At 38.1% G+C, this 21,264-nt stretch overlaps 3 protein-coding genes across 8 annotated transcripts; all 3 read right to left on the reverse strand.

Moving 5' to 3' along the window:
• Nucleotides 1-1,327: 1,327 nt before the first annotated feature.
• Nucleotides 1,328-7,724, reverse strand: LOC117622891. The gene is made up of 7 exons (XM_034353692.1): nucleotides 7,298-7,724; nucleotides 4,535-6,652; nucleotides 4,381-4,435; nucleotides 3,764-3,912; nucleotides 3,227-3,313; nucleotides 2,710-2,838; nucleotides 1,328-1,842 (listed from the first exon to the last, which is right to left on the reverse strand). The coding sequence occupies exons 1-7, from the start codon at nucleotides 7,379-7,381 to the stop codon at nucleotides 1,750-1,752; spliced, it is 2,715 nt and encodes a 904-aa protein (XP_034209583.1). The 5' UTR covers nucleotides 7,382-7,724; the 3' UTR covers nucleotides 1,328-1,749.
• Nucleotides 7,725-8,802: 1,078 nt separating this feature from the next.
• On the reverse strand, nucleotides 8,803-11,719 carry LOC117622898 (floral homeotic protein DEFICIENS). Of its 5 annotated transcripts, none has more exons than XM_034353705.1 (8): nucleotides 11,239-11,713; nucleotides 10,924-11,141; nucleotides 10,732-10,798; nucleotides 10,550-10,611; nucleotides 10,359-10,461; nucleotides 9,644-9,685; nucleotides 9,413-9,454; nucleotides 8,803-9,280 (listed from the first exon to the last, which is right to left on the reverse strand). In XM_034353705.1, exons 1-8 carry the CDS (start codon nucleotides 11,374-11,376, stop codon nucleotides 9,176-9,178), a joined length of 777 nt encoding a protein of 258 aa, XP_034209596.1. In that variant the 5' UTR covers nucleotides 11,377-11,713; the 3' UTR covers nucleotides 8,803-9,175. The 5 variants fall into 5 exon arrangements, with proteins under 5 accessions (XP_034209596.1, XP_034209621.1, XP_034209628.1 ...); XM_034353730.1 differs by having other exon boundaries at nucleotides 10,924-11,146; XM_034353737.1 differs by having other exon boundaries at nucleotides 10,924-11,152.
• Nucleotides 11,720-12,085: 366 nt separating this feature from the next.
• On the reverse strand, nucleotides 12,086-18,251 carry LOC117615739 (V-type proton ATPase subunit a3-like). Of its 2 annotated transcripts, none has more exons than XM_034344881.1 (18): nucleotides 18,007-18,251; nucleotides 17,861-17,905; nucleotides 17,648-17,770; nucleotides 17,430-17,537; nucleotides 17,073-17,183; nucleotides 16,806-16,979; nucleotides 16,387-16,524; nucleotides 15,526-15,633; nucleotides 15,268-15,375; nucleotides 14,979-15,127; nucleotides 14,464-14,617; nucleotides 14,221-14,381; nucleotides 13,925-14,131; nucleotides 13,251-13,434; nucleotides 13,071-13,154; nucleotides 12,790-12,983; nucleotides 12,548-12,607; nucleotides 12,086-12,451 (listed from the first exon to the last, which is right to left on the reverse strand). In XM_034344881.1, the coding sequence occupies exons 1-18, from the start codon at nucleotides 18,142-18,144 to the stop codon at nucleotides 12,247-12,249; spliced, it is 2,451 nt and encodes an 816-aa protein (XP_034200772.1). In that variant the 5' UTR covers nucleotides 18,145-18,251; the 3' UTR covers nucleotides 12,086-12,246. The 2 variants fall into 2 exon arrangements, with proteins under 2 accessions (XP_034200772.1, XP_034200771.1); XM_034344880.1 differs by having other exon boundaries at nucleotides 13,059-13,154.
• Between the last annotated feature and the right edge of the window lie 3,013 nt (nucleotides 18,252-21,264).

Below are 21,264 nucleotides of genomic sequence, written 5' to 3' on the forward strand. Positions count from 1 at the left end.
CATTCGTATCACAGCTGTGAACTTTTGCTCTGGAAGAAGCCCCAAATTTCCAACACAATTTTTCTTTTGAACAAAGTATTCATCATAATTACAAATATCATGCATGATTTTATTGAACAAACGAGGTTGCATTCTATATCTCGCTCGAAAATGAACATCATAGTACAGAGAATGTGGGATAAAATAATTTTCCAGAAGATTCTTACCCCGAGAATGTCTATGTCTGTCCATATTCGGGGCACGGCCTTCTCGTGAACCACGGCGGCTCTGGTTTTCTTCCTCCAGCAAAGCAACGGCCATGCCAAGTTGCTCATCTAGTTCTCTCTGCACCCTTTTGCTTGCAGCTCGTCGACGCATTCTTTCTCTCCTTTCTCACTCTTGCCTCTCCAAAACCTCTTGCATGTCTGCCATTGAAAATGGAGAATGAAATCTAAAATCTGAGAAATGGAAATGTAGAGAAGATCTGGTGTGAGAGATATGAGCTGAGCCTCTTGTTTTATAGAAAAATTTAGACAGATAGATATGACACGTGGAGCAATCTTAGAGGGTGAAAATCTTATCTGAAATTTGAATTTCGAAATGTATCTGAAATTTGATATTTTGAATTTATCTGAAATTTGAATTTTGAAATGTATATGAAATTTATATGAAATTTGAAACCGAAAATCTTATCCGATATGAATAGTATTGACACGTAGAAACCTGAAAATATTATCCAAATTAATTGTTTAAGTAAACAAAGTTGTTAAAAAAAACAAAAAAATGAATAGTATTTGCCATGGGAAGCCTAAACTGCTGAGAACACACTTTGCTGGGAGGGCTAGGGCAGCCACTATTCAGGTGAATAGTAGCTGCCCTAGGGCTCCCATTGCCATGGCAATGAGCTAACTAGTGAAAATGCTCTTAGCCTCTCTCAAGACAAGAGGCAAGGACTGCCCTATCTTTTTCGCCTCACCCGAGGGAGAAGGAGAGGGAGAGGGAGGGCTAATCCTAATCCTAATCCTAATATTGGTTTATTTTCAGATGCTTACCCATTTGGTAATTTCAGGCCAACCAACAAAATGGCAACCTAGCTCTCCCTAGCTGGCTTGATTGGTTTCACTTTCATATTTGTTTATCAAACAACTGTCAGAAATTAGGGGTAGAACATATGGCATCAAGTACAGTTGCATTGCATGGCATTGGCAGGTGTATAATTTCAAAGACAACAAAATGACTTTTTATATAGTTTATGGTAAATTGGAAAAACATGCCCATCTCTTCCCCAATTTTTTTTTTAATGAAATCTATACCATGTAATTTGAGATTCAAATCGGAGACTTGAAAGTACACAATTGTCATCCAGTGAATGTAAATGCAGATTCATAGTTGAATAAGATCTTGCCTTTCCTCTGACCCTCGAAAAAGAAATGAATAAAAATAAAAAATCTTGCCTTTCCATTCCATTATGAAACTTTAAAATCACTCCTGTCACCTGCCAGTCCTTGTGAACACTATATATTTCTTCTCTTTCGTCATGTATAGTATATGCTGTGCATTCATATTAAGCGAATGCTCGATCATGTAAACTTAAACAACATGTGAAAACAAATGCCTTCTTAGATTCAGACCACCTTCAACAGTAGTTACATACAACAGAAAAGTGGCTTAACTAGAGAACCCAGAAGCTGCAGGAAAAATTAGCACCTTCTGAATACAATACCGTTCACGGCACCTCCATTATCATTCACAATTGGTGCTCTTATGTCTCTACTCTTTCTTTGAGCTGACCTTGGTCACGCTATCCATATACTGCTTCACACGAGTTTGGTTCGTCTCAAATATGAACGGCATTCCCCTAATCTGCAAATTTATGATTTTTGAGGAAATATCATCATGCATTCAGTCAGTAGTAGTACCTAAAATGTGCCAGCTTAACTACATTATGCTTCTAGTGTTTTGCTGGAGATTCATATAGTGGGGGCGAAACCCCAATTATCTGATATTTATATTTAGCACTTGCTTGATATGGATATTGTGCCCAAGGCTGCCTAGGACCCTTGAACAATGTATGACGGCCAATTCATGGATCCTGACTATCCCGTCCACTAAAGCTGCTAAATAGATCAAAGTAACAAAAACCATATTTTGGTTCAATCGACATTGAGAATTTTTCAACTGATTTCAGTCGGAAAATCAAACCATGCGCCTTTGCAGATCAAGCCAAAGGTTCTTATCATCGATCCAGACCAATACAAAGTTTCTGAACTCAGATCTATATCGTATTGCTTTCATACATCAATTAAGATCTTATGGACCTCATAAGCAAATGGACTTGTTGGAGATGGTTAATTTTTTATTTTTTTTATCAAAGTTGGAGATGGTTAAAGATCCCTACGAATGACACATAATGGATTTGATTAACAAGGCTACAATCACCACTGAGAAACATGAAGCTGACAACCCAATCGATTAGAAATAGCAGGGCCCATCAATGACTTAAAATAACATTAACAAAAACTATGTATCGAGCGTTTTGATTACCAAGCATAAAAATGATGAGTTTAAAAACGAAGTTAGAGGTTTGACTTTCAGCTCCACACACAGCCATGCAGCCACACACAACCACACACATATTGCATATAAAACAGTAAAGAAATTTGAGCCATCAGCAATAAAGCTACAGAGACCTACGAATTATTTTTAGTAAAAGGAACTGTAAGAACATACCTCAATCAAGCAGCTCGAACTAAGGCTTAGACTCTGTCTAGGGGCTACTTCCTTGCTATTTACTGAGATTGAACACTTCCCAAGATTTTTCAGATAGAAAGATCCGCCTTTGTCCATCTTTATCATTGCCTAAAAAATGCAGAAAAGAACAATTTACACTCACTTTAAGAGAAAGCAAAATATATCCCCTCATATGGGTTAGCAAGAAGATGTAAGCAAAAGAAAAGATAGAGCTTACATAAATGGTTTTGATCACATGATCAAAGGAACTATGCAAATCCATGGTCACCAACCAACAAATCAAAATCCAACAGTTAACGTTCAACCCCAGTTCAAATCACGATAAAAAAATTTACATTTTGGAATTCATCTCACTATTAGATTTTGATGCAAAGGTCGGTGACCGTGCATTTTCATTTTCAACTAATCTGCATTTCCAAATTTCATGGAATGAAAAGGGCAAGTAATTGTATCACTGGTATGGTTAAAATGTTGAGGTGATCAACAATAATCTTACCTGTTGTCGAGAGATTTTATTACCACGTCCTTCTCTTCCCAAGTCAATGTCAACAATCGCATCTTCAGTTGCTCTACCCAATAACACCTGCAAAGAAGATAACTATGCATTAACAGATTCAACCCATGTCTGGCTTAGAAACCATTAGTTTTCATCTTCTTCCTCTGGTCCATAATATAATACATTGAAACCTCTATTGATTGAAAAAGATAAGTTCAAAACCTTATGATTGAATAAGGGTTGTGAAAGCTTTGGAACTTAATAAAAACAATCATAATCTATTACTCTGGTTCTTTTCCATTTTTTCCCGAAAACTATGCCCATCACTGCAAAATACCTAGACAGAACTCCTGCTTGACAATTTAGGAGAGTCGTTAAGTAATACACAGAACTCTAGCTCCATAATTCATGAATCACTTCCAAATGCAGATATGGGGTGAAAACCCAATACCAACCCCAGATAAGAAAAAGGCAAAAGAACAGCCCTCTTAGCCAACCCCAAGTAGTTGAGTTAGAATTCATAGAGCAAAGAAATACCTCTGGCTTCTTAATATAATGCTTAGAATGACGCCCGTACAAAATGGCAAATGCTCCATGAGATGCAATGGCTCTTTGCAAATACGAATAAGCACCCTGCTCCAGCCTTATGATTCTCCTCTTAGTGTCCTCATGCTGATATCTTGAGACTGCACACAGAGAACTTCTTAAAACTTACAAGGCATATGATGAAATCGTTTTGCATATCTTATTTGGATAAAATTTTAGCTGAGCCACCAAGGAACAAAATAGACAGAATAAGATAATACTGAAACAATATGGAAAAAAGGGTAGGGAAAAGGGAAATCGTGAAGCAAACTATACGTATAGCAAGAATAATTCCTACATAGTTGAGTAGATATCATATCATCTGTCAGTTAAGAATGCATGTCACATACAATTAAACAAACATATGAAGAAGCAAGCTTATAATACACAGAAAATTCCAAACCCAAGAAAAATAAATGGATTCAATCATTGAACTAACACATTAAATTAATGTGTACCAGTTTTTAGAGGATTTGACTGGCAGAAGAGGAGTGCATATAAGTTCTTGTATAAAAAAATTTAAGTACTCAGCTGGTCATCAAATGAATAACAGCTGGACTGAGTATTACCTTCCTCACGAGAATACAAGTCCTGGTCATCTGGATCCAAATCCATATCAAGTATCTGCAGGTGGAACAATAGTCAAGGAAACTGAAAGATAAATTAAGAAATTGAAAGCAAAATAAACACCTATCAACTAGATGATGGGCGTTTAGGACTCACCATTGCCTCTATATCCGAATAACATGGTACATCATCATCACTCTCAAAAAGCCCCAGTTGATTTGACGTCCGTGGGCTTAATTCTGGTTCTGAGACAGCATTATGCTCGGGCATCACTTCTGCATGTAATGCTTCATGATCTCTACTTGTAGCCGTTGGATCAAGCTCCTGTTTTCTAACACGAGCATTTGTCTGAGGACAGCTTTTAAAGCTATTATAATCAAGATCTGGCTTCTCCATATGAAGCTCAGTTGAGTTATAGCTGAGGCGCTTTGCCAATATATTTTGTCTAGTCTCTTCCTTCAGAATTCCAGGTACAGGATTTGTATTTGGATTGGCTGAATAAATCTGACCCAGACCTTCACTCACATGACCTGGATTCTTAGAAGCCACTTCACTGGGGTCAGTCTTGGACAGCTCAAATTTAACCCCAAAATTATCCAGTGGAGGATTTGGATCCATTTCTTGTAAGCGGTGTGATCCTTTAATCGGAGAAGACCTATGAGGTTCTCCAGGCTTTTTTTTCTCTGTGCGCATAAAGCACGGCCCTATGTCACTATTTCTTTGATTGACAGGTAAATCATTACTGGATGAAGATATTAGCTTATTCACTTCTTGCAAATCCCATTCTACTTCAGAGAAAGTTGATGACTGAAGAACATGATTTGGTAGAAAAACATCATCATTGCATGGAATTTCCAAGTCCTCGGTGTTTAATGTGCAGCAGATAACTCCATCTTTCAGTTCAGGATATTGATAGTTTGAAGCTGTTGAAGATGATTGCATAAGAGTCTCCGAATGACAAGCCATATGTTCATCAGCATTTTGGGACCCCTTAGTGTCATCTACCACTACAGGATCCGAACTAGATGGATTCATGGAATACATCACTGGAGTTACAGATGTTTCTGGCTCAGTTATATCAATCGTCTCTTCTTGACGAGCATCATCATTTGGTGAACTTAACAAAAGTGAGCTCAGGCCATCATAGTAAGACTTATCAATCACGTCTTTTCCATCAGCAGTCATGAGCATGAGCTCCTCATTAGTAAAGTTTAAAAGTGAATTGGACAACTCTGCCAAATAACCTTCAGTACTCGCAGGAGCTGCTGCACTTTTGAAATCACCACATGGCATGTCAGCTTTCACCTCCATCCCCAGTTGAACATCATACCCTGATGTTCTTGTGTTGTTAGCATCAATATCATCAGGAAGTTCAAAAGTATCGCTGGTGCATAGATCATTTTCACCAAGATCAACATCAACATCAACTGGCATAGCTGGTTTTGCACCTGTTCTCCAGATAGGCATCCCAGGAAGTGGAGATGAGTACTCCAAGTTGTGAAACGATGCACCATTGTCTGAAACGGATGAATTAAAGGCTTGATTCCCTTCAAACTTTGTGCACATATTTCCATTGTCACCATTAATTTGATCAAGTGTATACGGAGGTTCCATTCCTAAGTCATCAGCATTGAACAGGCTGCACTCTGGCAATTCCTTTGGCTGATTGAATTCCTCCACCTCAGATCCATTCCTTGTGAAGGGCATATTGTCTCCAAGAATGTGAGGAACTTCTTCATGTATATTATCCTGTTCCATATGAAAATCATTTTCAGCTGTAATCTGGAGTCCTGTATGAAAGGTATCAGCAGTAACTACACCACCAGTGGCAGCACCACCATCCATCAGATTTTGAAGAGTATCCATATCTGACCTCTCAAGGCCAATAGGGGTCGGATCTCCAGTCATGCAATTTAAATAAAGAGGCTCATCTTCATTTCCAACATAATTATTATTACTGGGTTGAACAAGAAAATTAAGGCCCATGGAGTTAAATGGCTCATTGCAGATCCTTTTACGCAGAGCATAGTAACTACTGCGTACACTTTCAGCTTTTCTCTTTCCAGATTCACATTTGTTTTCTTTTGAATTTCCTGGTCTATCTATAGGGAGAGTTGGAGTGGAACACTCGAACTCAACCATGCGAGCAGAAGCATTGGCAGAAACAACCGGATCGTATAGGAGAGAATACCACCGATCTTGCAGTTCACAAATAGTAAATCTTCGAGAAAAATGCACTGCCCCTTTAGCAAGTGACTCCAAAGAAGCACCAGCCTGAAAACAGAGTAAAAGAGTACCAAATCCATTAAAAGTTTGGAGAATAGATATAGTTGCAACGTAATATGACAGCAGTTATAACATATAAAAAATACTAACTTCCTGAAATTGTCCTTGTATGATGAATTTATTTATGGTCAAAATCAGCGCACTGAAAAATGCCAAATCCTAATTTAATTCTGAAAGGGGCACCAGGGCAAATTCCACTCAGGCCCGACACACTAACAGTCGTGAATTAGGCTAAGATACAGCATACGTCAGCAGGGAAACCAGTGGTAAGTTGCGAAGAATGATTCTAGCACAGGAAAACATTATTTCACCTTCCGTTATGGCTAGCACATTTGTCCAATTTCTTGGTTCTATTCCTTGAAATTTAACTCCATGGCACGGGCTATTAGATATTTGCAAAAGATAAACCTGGAATGCCTTGTTCAAACAATTCATGCTCTAACACTAAAAACCCAAAATTTCAAAACAAATAATAGATACAAACATAATATTATATGAAGAAAAAAATGCCAACGAAATCCAGGTCAATACGCAAGGATAGATTGGAGCAAGAGCATCAAATTTCTCGAAATGGGTCGAGAGAGGGAGCCAATTTAATCAACATAATAAAGAAAAAAAAGATGAAATTTGTACCTCAACCGCGTTCTTGAGCAAAATATCATCCTCGGGAATCCAAGGAGAGAATGGAGCAAGAGCACTCATGGCTTGACTGCCCATGAGCTAGCCTCTCTCTCTCACTGCAGAGTGTGCGTGTCCTCGGTGACGGAGTGAAACATTGAAAAAGCTTGGAGAAAGGGAACGAGGAAAAGAGGTGAAAGCGACGAAGAAGGCCTTGGACGCTTGGAGGGGTTTTAGAGGGAAAGAAAAACCGAAAAAGCAAAGGTTTTACAGAGGTTTTGTGAAACGTGGACAGCCAATTCGGTGTCCTCAGCTTCTCTCTCGGGTCGGGTCGATGACCGAGATTTCAACGTGGTGGGGTTGGGGGGGTTTAGGGCACGTGCCAACTCCCTCAGCCCTTTCTCTCTTGTTCAGGTGTGAGAGAGAGAGAGAGAGAGAGAGAGAGAGAGAGCGTATCCGAGCGTATCCGAGTGGTAGAGTATAACTAGACTTGCAGGTTGCCGCGGACTCTTTGCTCCGTACACGGGTTCACCGTTGACCAAAGAGTCCCTCCTCCAAATTATGTGTCCTTTTTTATTTTTAATTTGGTAAGTGATGAGAATTCGGGAAGGCATGTGTTAAATTTTGGTTTTAGTTTGGTGAGAAAAGGCATGTTTTTTGGTATAGGAAATAATAGTGCTCTATTATGACCCCAAAAAAAAAAAAAAAAATTAGTACTCTAATTACCAAATTTGTTCATCAATTTTGGGCATCTAATCTAATAATGTGTTTGGCTGGCTGGTTGAAATTGGAATTTCTAATGTCCTCTTGCGGTTCTTCCTATTCTTTAATTTTAGTTTAAGAAAAGTTATGATCTAATTTTGGAACTAGATGGCATTTTTCCCTGCGGGGAAGGGTCTTCGCAGGAATTCGACCATAATGGGTCGGGTATGAAGGACATAAAACGGGTATGGAGAATTTTTTGGGTATGGTGTTCGGGGAGGGGCGAGGATGGTATTTTAATCCCCAACCCGAACCCTTTCCATTTAGAATATATATTAATTTTTTGATGAGGTATATATATTATAGTATATATAAATATGCTATTAAAGAGATTGTACCAAATTAGTTTTATATTTTATATTATTATATTATATACTTATGTAATTCATACGAACCTTTTGCCACACTGCTTATTTATTTAGTTAACTTCCAGTACATATATAAACATTATTATATTGTCTTATAAGTATATATTATATATATTCATTATCTTGCCTTAGTACATTTTTTTCTTTCAACAAATTCGTTATATATTGGTTTTGCTTGTGTAATGGGGCGGATCGGGGAACCCATTCTCCAACGAAGGTGGGAATGTGGAATTCCTTATATGAATGTTGCGGGGATAAAGATGAGAATAGAGAGAAAAAGCTTAATAGGGATGAGAATGAGGATGAGAATGACATACCCACCCCCAATTTTTACCCATTGCCATCCCTATTTGGAACTGAACCAAAAAAATAAAATTATGGACATGATGATTCACAAAAGTTAGACCGTCAAATTCCAAGCTTGGAGAATTGAGCCCTCCAGAAATCAAAGACATCTGAATATTTAAAGAAAGAAACGACCTTTGACGAAAAGGCCAGGCCTTTAAAGTCAGAATATCTTCATCAACAACAGCCATTGTTTGTCGAAGCTAAACCAAGCAACTATTTTCATTTTCAATCAACAATACAATACATGGGTAATTAACCAAACTGTTGTCTAAATTCCTGGGGTGATATCAGTCTCAGAGAGAGGTGCCCTGCCTGCCTGCCTGCCTGCCAAAGTCAAAGCAAGGCATAGGTGGTGGTGACATCTGATCCTGCTCCACTGTGAAGGCTAGGATGGCATTGGCTATCCTGCAGCCTTTTAAGCAAATATGCGAGGGCCTCCATTTGATGAGTAGCCAAAAGCAGATTCATAATCCTCTCTTCCATTCTTAACTAATCCATAATGTGGGTCGTCCCTTGCATCCTTAATCAAACCAAAAGTATAAACAAAACAACAACAAAAAGAAGGCTCTTTTATAAACAGAGGTTAAAAACCAAAGAATAATATATTTTAATCACTAAAAGAGAATATTAAGCTTTAAGGCACACTGCATACATATTCACGGAGATTCCTGTTAATTTCTGTTGCACTCCGTAGCTGTAATCAGGTGAGGAGGAGAAAAAAAAACAGAGATTCAATCAGTACAATCTTACAACCTTATGAATAAGCTAAAGCTATAGATAGAGCTAGCTCCCGGAAGGAATCCTCTACCACCCACTGAAAGGACAAACACAAATCAATGGACAAAAGGGGTCCAATTACATATACATTGTCAATTAGCGCTACCTTTTTCTTCGTAGTATCAATCTGGTTAGAGATCATTCGAATCTGTCCATCGTTGTACAGATACGCAACGTTAGATTGGGAAAAATACAGTGTTTCACAAGTCACATGCAGTGGAGAACAACTAGCAAGAGTCTGCTAGACAGGGTAATGGGGGCATCCACAAACAGAACGACGACTATGGCTATAGAGGGCACTATATAGCTAGCTAACACTGTTTCCACCCCCTTTGCAGCTGCAAAAACTTCCTGCCTGTTTATGCATATATGTACTCATGTCTCGTAGCTGGAAATCTGAAGTACAAACTGGCAAAATGGCAAAGAAAAAGAAGCATGTCCACTTACACCTATAACTGCAAGGGGGAAGGCCAAAGTTGATCTGAGAACCTCTCAAACAGTGACTTAATAATTGTTGGTATTTTCATTCAAACTATACGTATCAGATTGGCAATGGATTTACTTAATCTTTAATGATCTAATGAGACAACTGAAACTCTAAAAGTAGAGCTATTCTTTTGGAAAGACAATAAAAATGAATGTTCTACTGAAGGAACTTATGTGTATACTGTATATTTTGTTGTGTTGTGTTATGAATTAAATCACTCATCCTAAAAAAGTAATAATAAAGAAACAACGACCAGAGTACTAAGAGCTAGAGCAATGACAACAACAATCATAATAATTAAAGAACTGGAAACCAAAAGATATACACATACAACCTTGCGCTTGCGAATAACTTCAACAGCGCCTTCCATTTCTTGCTCAACACCACGCAGTTCATCAAAACTCATATCGTTCAAACATTCACCTAGTACCCTTTGCCTATCAACAGACATCACGCGCATTATACTTTAATTTGGAAAAGGATTTTTTTTAAAAAAAGAAATAAGGCCTTTATATTATTAATTACCTGATCTGCTTCCGCAGACTCCTATTCACCTCTTTCAGCTTCTTCAAATGCTCTTGCATTGCCTGCACACATAACCACACAATTATACACACACACACACACACACACACACACATATATATATATATATATATATAGAGAGAGAGAGAGCAGACGAGCGAGAGTAATGATGAATGAGAAACCTCATAGTGCGAGCTCCAAATATCGACTCCCTTAGTCTTCTGGAACTGGTCGAAAAATTGCTTTGTTCTAAACACAAATTTATGATATAAGCAAGTGAAAAAACAAAAAACAAAAAAGCTCATTGTAGACCAGCTAGCTAGTTGAAGAAAAACCTAGCTACTAATATAATAGGGTTGGAGAGATTTGCGTACGTGGTGGAGGGGCTGATGTATTCATGGATTTTTCCGGAATTTGAAACCATGATGAGAGAAACCGTGGCATCGCAGAGAACAGTGAGCTCATGGGCCTTCTTGAAGAGCCCGTTCCTTCTCTTGGAATAGGTCACCTGCCTATTGGTCGCGTTCTCTATCCTCTTGATCTGGATCTTACCCCTCGCCATCTCTCTCTCTCTCTCTGCTTTGCTTTCAATCTGATCTGAAACTGGAACAATTAGGTTTTATAGAACAAGAGAAGAGGCCCAAATGTATTAAAGAGCAGATTTTGAACTAGAAGAGAAGGCCATTTACCAAAAATGGAAAAGGGTTAGGCTTAAACTTGGACTGGTTCAAACGTGGCAATCTCATTCTGGGTTTGCTAATTGGTTCGCATTTCGATGTGGGGGACCAATCAATATACAAACAATATTGATGGAGATGGAGTATCATACAAACATTTTCCGTCCTTTACCCATCACCATCTTTGAAAGAAAGAAAGAAATAAAGCGATCACGGTCTCCCGTTCTGATGTAACATGCTACGGAGTTTCTTTGACGGAATCAGAGCTAGCTAGCTAGCTCAGGCTCAGACTCCCAGGCAGACAGGCAGGCAGGGCTTGCTTTATGAACTCATTGTAAACGACGATGGAGAAGCGCGTTTTTGTTTATGAAAACCAATGGTCAAAGAGAAGTCATGGTCGATGTAATCAGCTGGTTTAAATATGGAACCTCTGGATTTTTGCTTGCAGGCATAGTATAGTAGGGTCGTAGCTGGATCAAAATAGCTTTGCATCCATTACGAAATTTGTAGATGTTAACGTTGTTTCAAACCTTCAAAGTCAAGTCATTTCACGTCTCTCAAACCTCTAATCATATTTGACCCACCCCTAATCTTACCAAGCTTAAATAATGCTAACAAATCAGTCACATAATGGGCCGCGATTATGAAGGCTATGGCCTACCTAGTCGCTTATTGGGCTCTATAGTAGGACTAAGGCCTTACACTGAGCCCGAATCCGTATTGCTTCTTATTTTCGGATTGGACCTTTGCAACCAACCTCTTGTGTTCAATTCCGGTTCTCTCAATATCGCTTGTATTTGTTGAACTATGACAAATGAGATTTTCAGTTGAAGAGATACATTATATTAGTTTGAGGTAAGATCATGAACGAATGAATTCTCACACTTCTGTATTAGTATATTTGTATGTTGATTAATATCAATACAATTCTATCGTTTTGTTCTTGTCACACTCATTAGCTGTTCGAAAATTACCATATATATACAACAACAAAAATGTACATACGAAAACCGCAGTGCATCATTCATCCTCTTCACTGAGTAACGCAAATGAAAAGGGGTAGAATTTGTAACCAGCGCCCTCATAAAACTTGTTCTGGAACTCCACCCAGTGAAGCCTCAAGGCATGTAAAAATGCACTCAAAGTCTCCATCACTAGAAGCACTCCAACAGTTGCACATATAAAAACTATTATGCCAATGATTAGGATAATGACATTATTGAACCTGCAGTAATTCCCAAGAGATTGTTTAATTACTCTGCTTTCTTTTAAGATCTCAAAGTTCAGTAAAACGGCAAAAAGATGAAGTAAAAGAACTTACCCCCTGGCTAGAAGTAGAATCTTGTCGTAAAATACACTGGACAGCTCTGAATGAGCCAAACTGAAGAAAGCAAGACAAGGACAAACGAGATGATCATCATCGTAGAATTTACATTCAAATAATCTAAGAAGTATCAACTTTTTTATTATTATGTGCAACTAAGCAAATGCACGCATCGTAGATGCCTAATGAAGCATGGATACTATTAAATGATTCTAAGTTCTATGTTGTTAGCCACCCACCTGAGTGCCCATAGACGTAGATATGAAGCTGTATTAGACACTGCTCCGAGCACAAACTCTATGGTATGTATGAGTTGGTGTACAAAGACCTCGGTGAATTCAAATTCCTCATGACCATGCAAACTTTGATGGTGATCCTCTTCAAGAGGGTCATCACCACCGTGAAGCAGCGCGTAGGATTGACCTTGGTGTCTCTGAGGAAACAGGATATCAATAAAAGGTATAAATAGAGGATTGTAGAACGCATGAAACATATATTAAGACTATACTTTCAAGCGAACCTCCTCATGCTGCTTCTTCAACAGATAAGGCTTTGGAAACAGCATCCATGGCACAGCAACAAGAGCCGATAGTAGTAACAAAATCTGTAATTAAACACAAGGCATTCTTAATATTGGTGTCACACACTATGGCATTGCTTGAGAAAATTTTTGGCCCAAACCAAGGAAATATAACAAAACCTGAAGGAATTTTTGCCCCAAAAAAAGCTGGTTTTCACCGAGATCGTCAGTAGGACTCAAGAACATGTATATCATTACATGATACAAATCAGCTTGTGAACCAGTGCACCATTTCACTATAATTAGGAGTGAAAGGTAGCCAAACAGGCTGTTTAAAAATATAATCTGAGGAACAAATTGGTACCTGAAAGAACATGGATAGATGGTCAAAATTAAGAGAGTAACTCATAACACTTAAACATGCGCTCTTCAGAAGTTTGAAAGACTGAACATGCACTCTTCATATGCAATAATGCAGGATCAAGTTGAGTAACATGGGGCCCATTTGATAACCATTTCAATTTTAGTTTTTAGTTTTCATTTTTTGTGCTAAAGTATAGAGGAACAAGAGGGAGAATGGAAGTGAGAATGAGAGTGGATATGGGATTTAGAGGGAAGATGAGAGGGGAGGATGGGAGGGAGGAGTAACAAAAGTAAAAACAAAAACTAAAAACTGAAATCTATTTGAAATTGTTTTCACTTTTGTTACTCCTCCCTCCCATCCTTCCCTCCCATCCTTCCCTCCCATCATCTTTCTCAATCTCACTCACTCCCATTTTCCTCTATACTCTAGCAGAAAAAATGAAAACTAAAAACTGAAATTGAAATGGTTATCAAACGGGCCCATAGCTTACCAGATATTCAGGTTATCCCCAAAGAATTTTGCATTAAAGTAACTCAATATGATTCCAAGATTCATCTGGGCTACTCCAAGTAGGATTGACATCTTCATCTTCAACGAGTTAAGAAATGGTAACTCGGACCGGGAACCATGCCATTTAGGATCCACACCAAATGGGTAAGTGCCACGGACCTTACTCAAACCCACTGTAGTAGCATCGCTGCAACAAAATAGAAAAACCAAGTGTAATAAACTCAAATGGGATTGACAGACCACAAATATGTTAAGCAACTCAGACTGACTGTGTACCTGCAGGATTGGTCACGGCACCCATAGGCAGATGGCCCAAATAATTCAAATGGGACTGAAAAGAATTCATTATATATCAATCCTGTGTAAATTGAGAACAGCGCCATCATCATAATAACATAACGGCCACCAAATGTCATTTCTACAATGTCCCCAAGTTTCTGTTGTCAACAAATCAAGTTAGTAGAACCATCCGGTAATTACAAGAAGCAAAATCCACAGTCGCAAATCCATACGCATTACCTGACTAGAAAACTTCCTCTCCCTGATTATGAAATATAGTGTTGCCAGCAACAAGCAAATACCATGGCCCCAATCTCCAAACATTACAGCAAAAAGGAAAGGGAATGTGACAATGGTGTATACACCAGGATTAGCCTCCTGATACTTGGCAACCCTGTGATGATGGTTCCATTAGACAAATTCTTTTATGAATGATCTCATTTGGGAAATGAATAACCTAGTCACTAATAAAATAAGGAGGGATAGAAATGGTCTTCCTTTCTGTTTCCCGGGTGAGAAGGAAGACAACAAGTAAAGATATATAAAATTACGTTTTACCATTATACACCCATTAAAAGAGAGCAATAATAAATTTCCCAAACCTTCCCTAACAGCCCTCATCCTCCCCACTTTGCCACCCCCAATTTTCTCAGTCCACACCACCTCCAATGTAGACCTGATTTCCTACCTCACGATCTTCCTACCAAGCATTGTGCAAGAACTTGTATAGAGACATAACCTGCAAACTGACTCACCCATATGCATCCACAATTTCTTGAAAAGCAGAAGTGAATTTATTTGTGCGGAAATATGTTGGTGGCGATTCCTTTGTCTGCAAAACCTGGAAAATGGCGCCAACTTGAGAGCTACTATCAAAGGATGCCCTCTGCAACGCATTTTGAATCTGTGAAAAATCAAGCCTGTGTTCGTTAAAAAATTCCCTCAAACATGCATTACACTTGAAAGTGACTGAAGCCAAGTTTTAGAAATGAATATAATTTTAAACATTTTAACAAGAAACTGTTACAGGATAAAAGAGCAAACCTGGTTTGATGCATATACAGGACACCAACCTTCTGCAACAAGACACATTTTTGTCACATCAATGCTTAACATGTTTAACGTGTGATAAATGGATTTTTCCTTCTTCACCTATCAAGTCATTAAGGAATCAGACTCAGTTACCAAACAAAGCTAAACTCAGCGACTATGACCAAATAAACATATGGATGGGCATGAGTGTATCCATACAAACATGAAGGAAGAAGCAGAAGATAGATGCATAAGCTTTTGAAAACAAACCAGAAGGTTCCACAGCTCATGTTGATGGCCAATTGTCTGTAATAAACTGCTCCTGTGCAAGAGTCCAGCATCTATGGTAATCTTCAGCTCTGAAAGTTTTCCAGACACCTATAATTAAAGTGGTTATAAAATTCAGAATGCACAGTGAGTCAGTGTTTGTAATTAAGGACAGACAGAGTCACAATTAGAGAATATTACTGCAGCTAGTCCACCTATATGATCAAGATAAAGCACCACAAGTAAAATACAAGGCCATTGCAAAATGTTGCTTTCATGTCAGCTACATCTATTGTAACGCATAATTGGGCTTTTCATCTACTGCTTTTTATGTTGATCATGGTTTAGCACATGGCCAGAACTTATATCAACACTATCCTCCTATGATTTTCGGTGTGATGGTCTACTTCTTTAACTCTACAAAGCCTCAAGGAGCTTTTTCTAAGCGACTGCTTTTTCAGCCTTAATGCTATCATTATGTCTTTATTGATCACAAAATGTTTGGGATTTCAGTGATTGTAAATTCAGGCCATATATATATATATATATATATATATATATACATATACCATATAACCACATAACTGAGTGATGATGATTGATACAGTTTGAGCAATATAAACATTCCATGTTCCGTAGTTACTATAGGGCATTATAGCGCCCACACCAGAAGTCTAATCAATACAATTGAAAAAGAAAAAGAAAAAGAAAAGGAAGAAGCCATCTTAGCAATATAAGTTTCTCAAATACCCATGATTAACACAAGAGAAAAGTTTCAATCTAAACATAATTTAGTTGTGGTATCCTAAGGCTGTTGATTCCATGTACAAAGAGTTAACAAGCACTGAAAAGAATACCGCATACCTCTGTAATCATCTGAAACTGTTTTCCCAAGTCATCTGTAAATGGGTAACGGTTTGCCCCAAAAGCTTCACATATTTTTAGAATTTTATTCTTTGCTCTTTCTCCAGAATAGAAGATGATAAATACATTCTTCTCAACCTGTAATATAGTACTTATGAATTTCAAGAAAAAAAAGGAGATAGAAATACTGGTAACAGAGTTAACTATCCTGCAGGAAGATAAAGGTATCTAGGCATATATGTGCATAGGTAGCATTCACATACACGGAAAAATATTACAGCATGCAGGAAGGTAAACCATCCTGTGTGCGTGCGTACTGCCATAAAAAAGCTAGTACGCATGTAAACTACCATGCATTCTCACAACATTTAACAAAAGATATATATGAACATTAAAATGGTATGTTATTGAGTATTAACCTTATCTCCTGACACAGGATCAACAACACGGTCATTGACCACAGCTTGCTGCAGAAACACATTACCCCGGGTTGCACGAAACAGAATCCTTTCAAAGGTCATCGATTTTTCTCTAGGAACAAGACCACTAACAAACCCGAGCCTAACATGCTTTGATGGATCTGTTGTCATTTCCTACAGATAAAGCCCTAAGCATCATCGATAGGCAAAGAAAAAAAAATTTCATCTGAAAAAAAAAAAATGAAACAGAAAAGTACAAGGCTGCACTTGTTCGAGTAATAATGGACTGTCAATGGATTTTTCAATACTGTGCTGCCTTTCAAATTGTCTCTGCTGAGCTGCAGCACTGCTTTGAGCTGAATTGAAAAACTCGCCAGCCTGAAATGAGTAAACAACGCAAGTTCACTTTATGGATCACATGAAGGAAAGCAATGCCATGATAACTGATCTGATGAGGGGGAAAGAGAGATCACAATCTTAAGTAGAGCAGACATGCGCTTAGAATTATACAAGAAAGACAATAGGAAAGGATAGAAAATAATAGAGTTGAGGCATCCAATTTCCCAATAATGCAACCAATGATCCCATAAAACTGACTGCAAATGCAGTAAAACAAAGCCATACCTTCTGCAGAACAAGTTTATATTCTAATAATTCACTGTAAGTGCGTTGTAAATGTTCATTGTTTGCATTAATTTCTAGTAGCTCCGCTTCAAGTTCACCGAGTTTGACCTGGAAACATCCATACACCAACACACCCCATAGAGGGAAGAAAATGATTCAATATAGACCATAGAAAGGGCAAAAGATCAAGATCTCAAGTCAACTCCTGAAAAAACTACCTCCATGTTATCGAGATCAATATCATTGCCTGTTGTAGACCTTGTTGAGGGCGACAAGCCAGCCTTCTTCATTTGCTCCTTGAAGAAACGTAGCCTGCGAGCCATTTCCCCACACCGTTTGATCTGCATGAAATCATTAAAATTTCAAATGAACCACAGAAACCATGGTAATGATGAGTTAATCCAAAAATAGGAAATGATCCATGAATGCACCTGAGTGGCATATGTTCGCTGGAATGGGCTCTTCTCCGCATTGAGCTGAAAAATAACAGAGTTTCCAAAAAAGAACAGACAATAAGGGAAAAAAAAAAAAAAACCGAAATGCAAACCAACACTGGAAAACGAGAGCAGACTCTGACATCTTTGAATTGGAAAAGGCCAAGATCGCCGAGGTAGGAGATGGCGTGGCGAGACGATTCGATAGGGATGATGAGTTGCGCCAATTGCATTGGCTCCGACCGCAGCAGATCCATCGTTGGACAACACTCTCCGGCCATTTTCCCGGCAAAAATCAAAATCTGATTGCAGATGCACAAATTGCTTCTTCAAAAAACGTCGCACTTTTTTCTTTCTATTCTGAGTCGTGCGTGTACACGATGCCTACAGCTACCGTGGCCGCTATGCGTATTTCTTCTTTTTATTTTTGTGAACTTTTACTTTTCGCTGCGGCGTCGTTTTAACGGTAACGTGTCATAGGCTGATAGGCGCAGAGGAGTTGAAAAGATGAAATACTATTGCGTAATGAATTTTCCATTTTCGGGTTTTAACCTTTGGATGTCCCATACGCGCGCAATTGAAACGCAGCGTCGAAGGAAAGACGATCACGTTGTTTGAATGTAATTGTCAACGTCCCGATCACGTTGTTCTCCTCCCAGCTGCCGCACCGGGATGCAGAAACGTTTTTATAATTTTATTTTCGTTGATTGACTTGGACTCCTGGACTTGGAGTGGACACATTAAGTTGGGCCACGAATGTTAATGGGTCCACTTCCAATCAATGCCGACCAAAAACCCGGCAAAAACCTCTTCCAATTGGAATTCAAACAATAGAATCCAGGCCCACTACAATTGTCTTTCTTTAATTGGTTGTGGTGTTTTCAACAAATATTGAAAGAAAACAAAAAAGCTTTCTCACTTTCATCCCACCCTATTAAAATATAAAATTAAAATAACAAATTAACTTTTATAGTACAATTAAAAGAAGAAGAAAAAAAAAATCTTAAATTTAAGTAAAATTAGAACAAAAAAGAGTTTTTTTAAAATAAATTAGGAGCTAATTGATCTACTTTATGAATGGCATTAGCATAACCTAGAAAGCTAAGTGATTTATGAACAGGATGGATTTTCTTTTTTTTTTTTTTTTTTGGGTGATTTGAACATGAGACTTGTTTCAAAACAATCTTAGAACAAGGAATGAATTGGCAATGTGTGTTTGGTTCGGTGGATATAAAAAAACAACTTCATTACATATGTATGAATGACTTGAGACAAATTTGAGCCCAGCATGGATTTGCAGAGACATTAAATAAGTATCCCACAAAATGATAGTTGTGCCTTGAAGTCAGGGGAGGCTGAAGGCAATCACAAGGATTAGCACCACACATACAGACTGATACTGCAACAGAAACCCTAGGTGCTACTGCTGCTGCTGATGCTGCTATATATATGTAGCAGAGACCAGGGGAAAAGTTTGGACCACGCTGTAAATTCGCATGCTCATGGCCGCAACCTAGCTCTAAAGACTCCGCTAGCCCTGAAGAACCTATTGCATCAGAAATAAACCCGACTTTTAATCTACTTGGTCATATCATATTCATATGTGGGGATTTTTCAGTTTTTCTTTTTTAATCGACGCATAGCTAGCTAGAGTATAAGAATGGATGAACGACGTCATCACACAACTACAACTTAACAACTCGAAATCATGCCCATTTCTTGTCTCAAACAAAGTCACTCTAGTTTGCTTTCACTATTTTCTAAAGCCCTTTTGGCCTTTCATAAACTTGTTTATGTGTGTCACTCTCTACTTTACGTACGTTAATCTGTATTATATCCCCTTCTCCGTATCATTATTATTGATAATATGCCCACATATATATATAGAGAGAGAGAGATAGTTCTTTCTATTTAGAGGATGAAGAGATATTTTGAGGTGTTTACTTCGTGTCATATTTCGATGATTCAAACCATCAATTATATATGTTTGTTATTTGAAATATGGTTTTTAAGAAAAAAAGATTTATCAAAATACAATGCATAGTATTAGTAGACTCTACAAGGATGTAACTTAAATAAGCTAATATATATAAAGACAATATATAGTAATTATTATCCTATATATCCATCCTGCATATACGGTACCCCACCCACCTTCCCCTTTGTTAAACACGAATTTGTCTCTTTCTCTCCCCCCATGGCCACCAGCTCATGACTCGTGAACTTTATATATTATGCACAAAGCCAGAAAACAAGGATGATTTGATTGCTTATAATTGTCCAACCAATTCACCTCCATCTTCTATACTATACCACCAAGTTCACAACTCACAAGCTCAGCAGTGCAGGACGTTAAAGTCAGAGATACAGAAAGACACCCGGAGATTTGGATTAAGCCCATCAGCCTCTACAGCTAACTTGCTACAGTCCACAGAGAAACTGTTTCCTTCTTCATTAATTGTTTATTGATGCGTCAACGTTAATTTTTGAATACAATTAATTTGGATCATCAGCCAGAGTCATGTTCATCTTTGAAAACGACACAAAACACACACACACACACACACCGATCTTGAGTTTTGGCCCAACCCACCCCTTCCAGGCTGCAGCATATTATTCATTACTTCAAACCTTGCTCATGAGTCATGATCGATCGATCCCAATTGGAAACTTAAATATAAAAGCTCCATAATATTGCACTTTTTCGTTCTAGGGCTAGGGCTAGGGCTAGGGTAACCGTACATATTACTAACAAAGGCATTAATTCTTCAGTCTTAAAGATTTAGCTTCCCATATTCAAACTTGTTTGAATGCCACCACATTCCACGTTAAACAAAACAAGCATGCCGCAACTTTTGCAAACTAGATTTTATCAGTAGAGGCCAGCCAGCCAACGACCTTTTTGTTAAAAAAAGTAAAAATTATTATTATGAATTAGAATCTTGACGTACGAGATGTGAGAGGTCAAATCAGATTGGTTGGCTGGCTGCCTGGGTCCATACTCAAGTTAACAATCTGAACAAACCTTTTCCCTACACACGGTTGTTTGACTGTCATCGTTTGAATATCGTTTCAATACATATATAGGTGCATTGCATATACATACAGCCTTAGATCGACATTCATGCAAGCATCATTCTTTTTCCTCGTTTTGCTGTGCTTTCGTTGATACATATGATTATTTCACTCATATATGTTTGACATGAAGAAACACACTGCTAGATAAACAGTATACTAAATGTTGAATCATCCAATATATTTTAGTCTAAAAAGTTTCTTTATTTCCCCCTCTGAAATGAATGCACCTAAAATGTCTATTAAAGTTTTTGGCAATGAGTGCATGCACATAATATGTATTCATTTGTTAACTCATATCATATCGTATGCTTTCTATTATATGC

The sequence above is a fragment of the Prunus dulcis genome, chromosome 1 (genome assembly GCF_902201215.1).
Source record: "Prunus dulcis chromosome 1, ALMONDv2, whole genome shotgun sequence".
NCBI lineage: Eukaryota > Viridiplantae > Streptophyta > Magnoliopsida > Rosales > Rosaceae > Prunus > Prunus dulcis.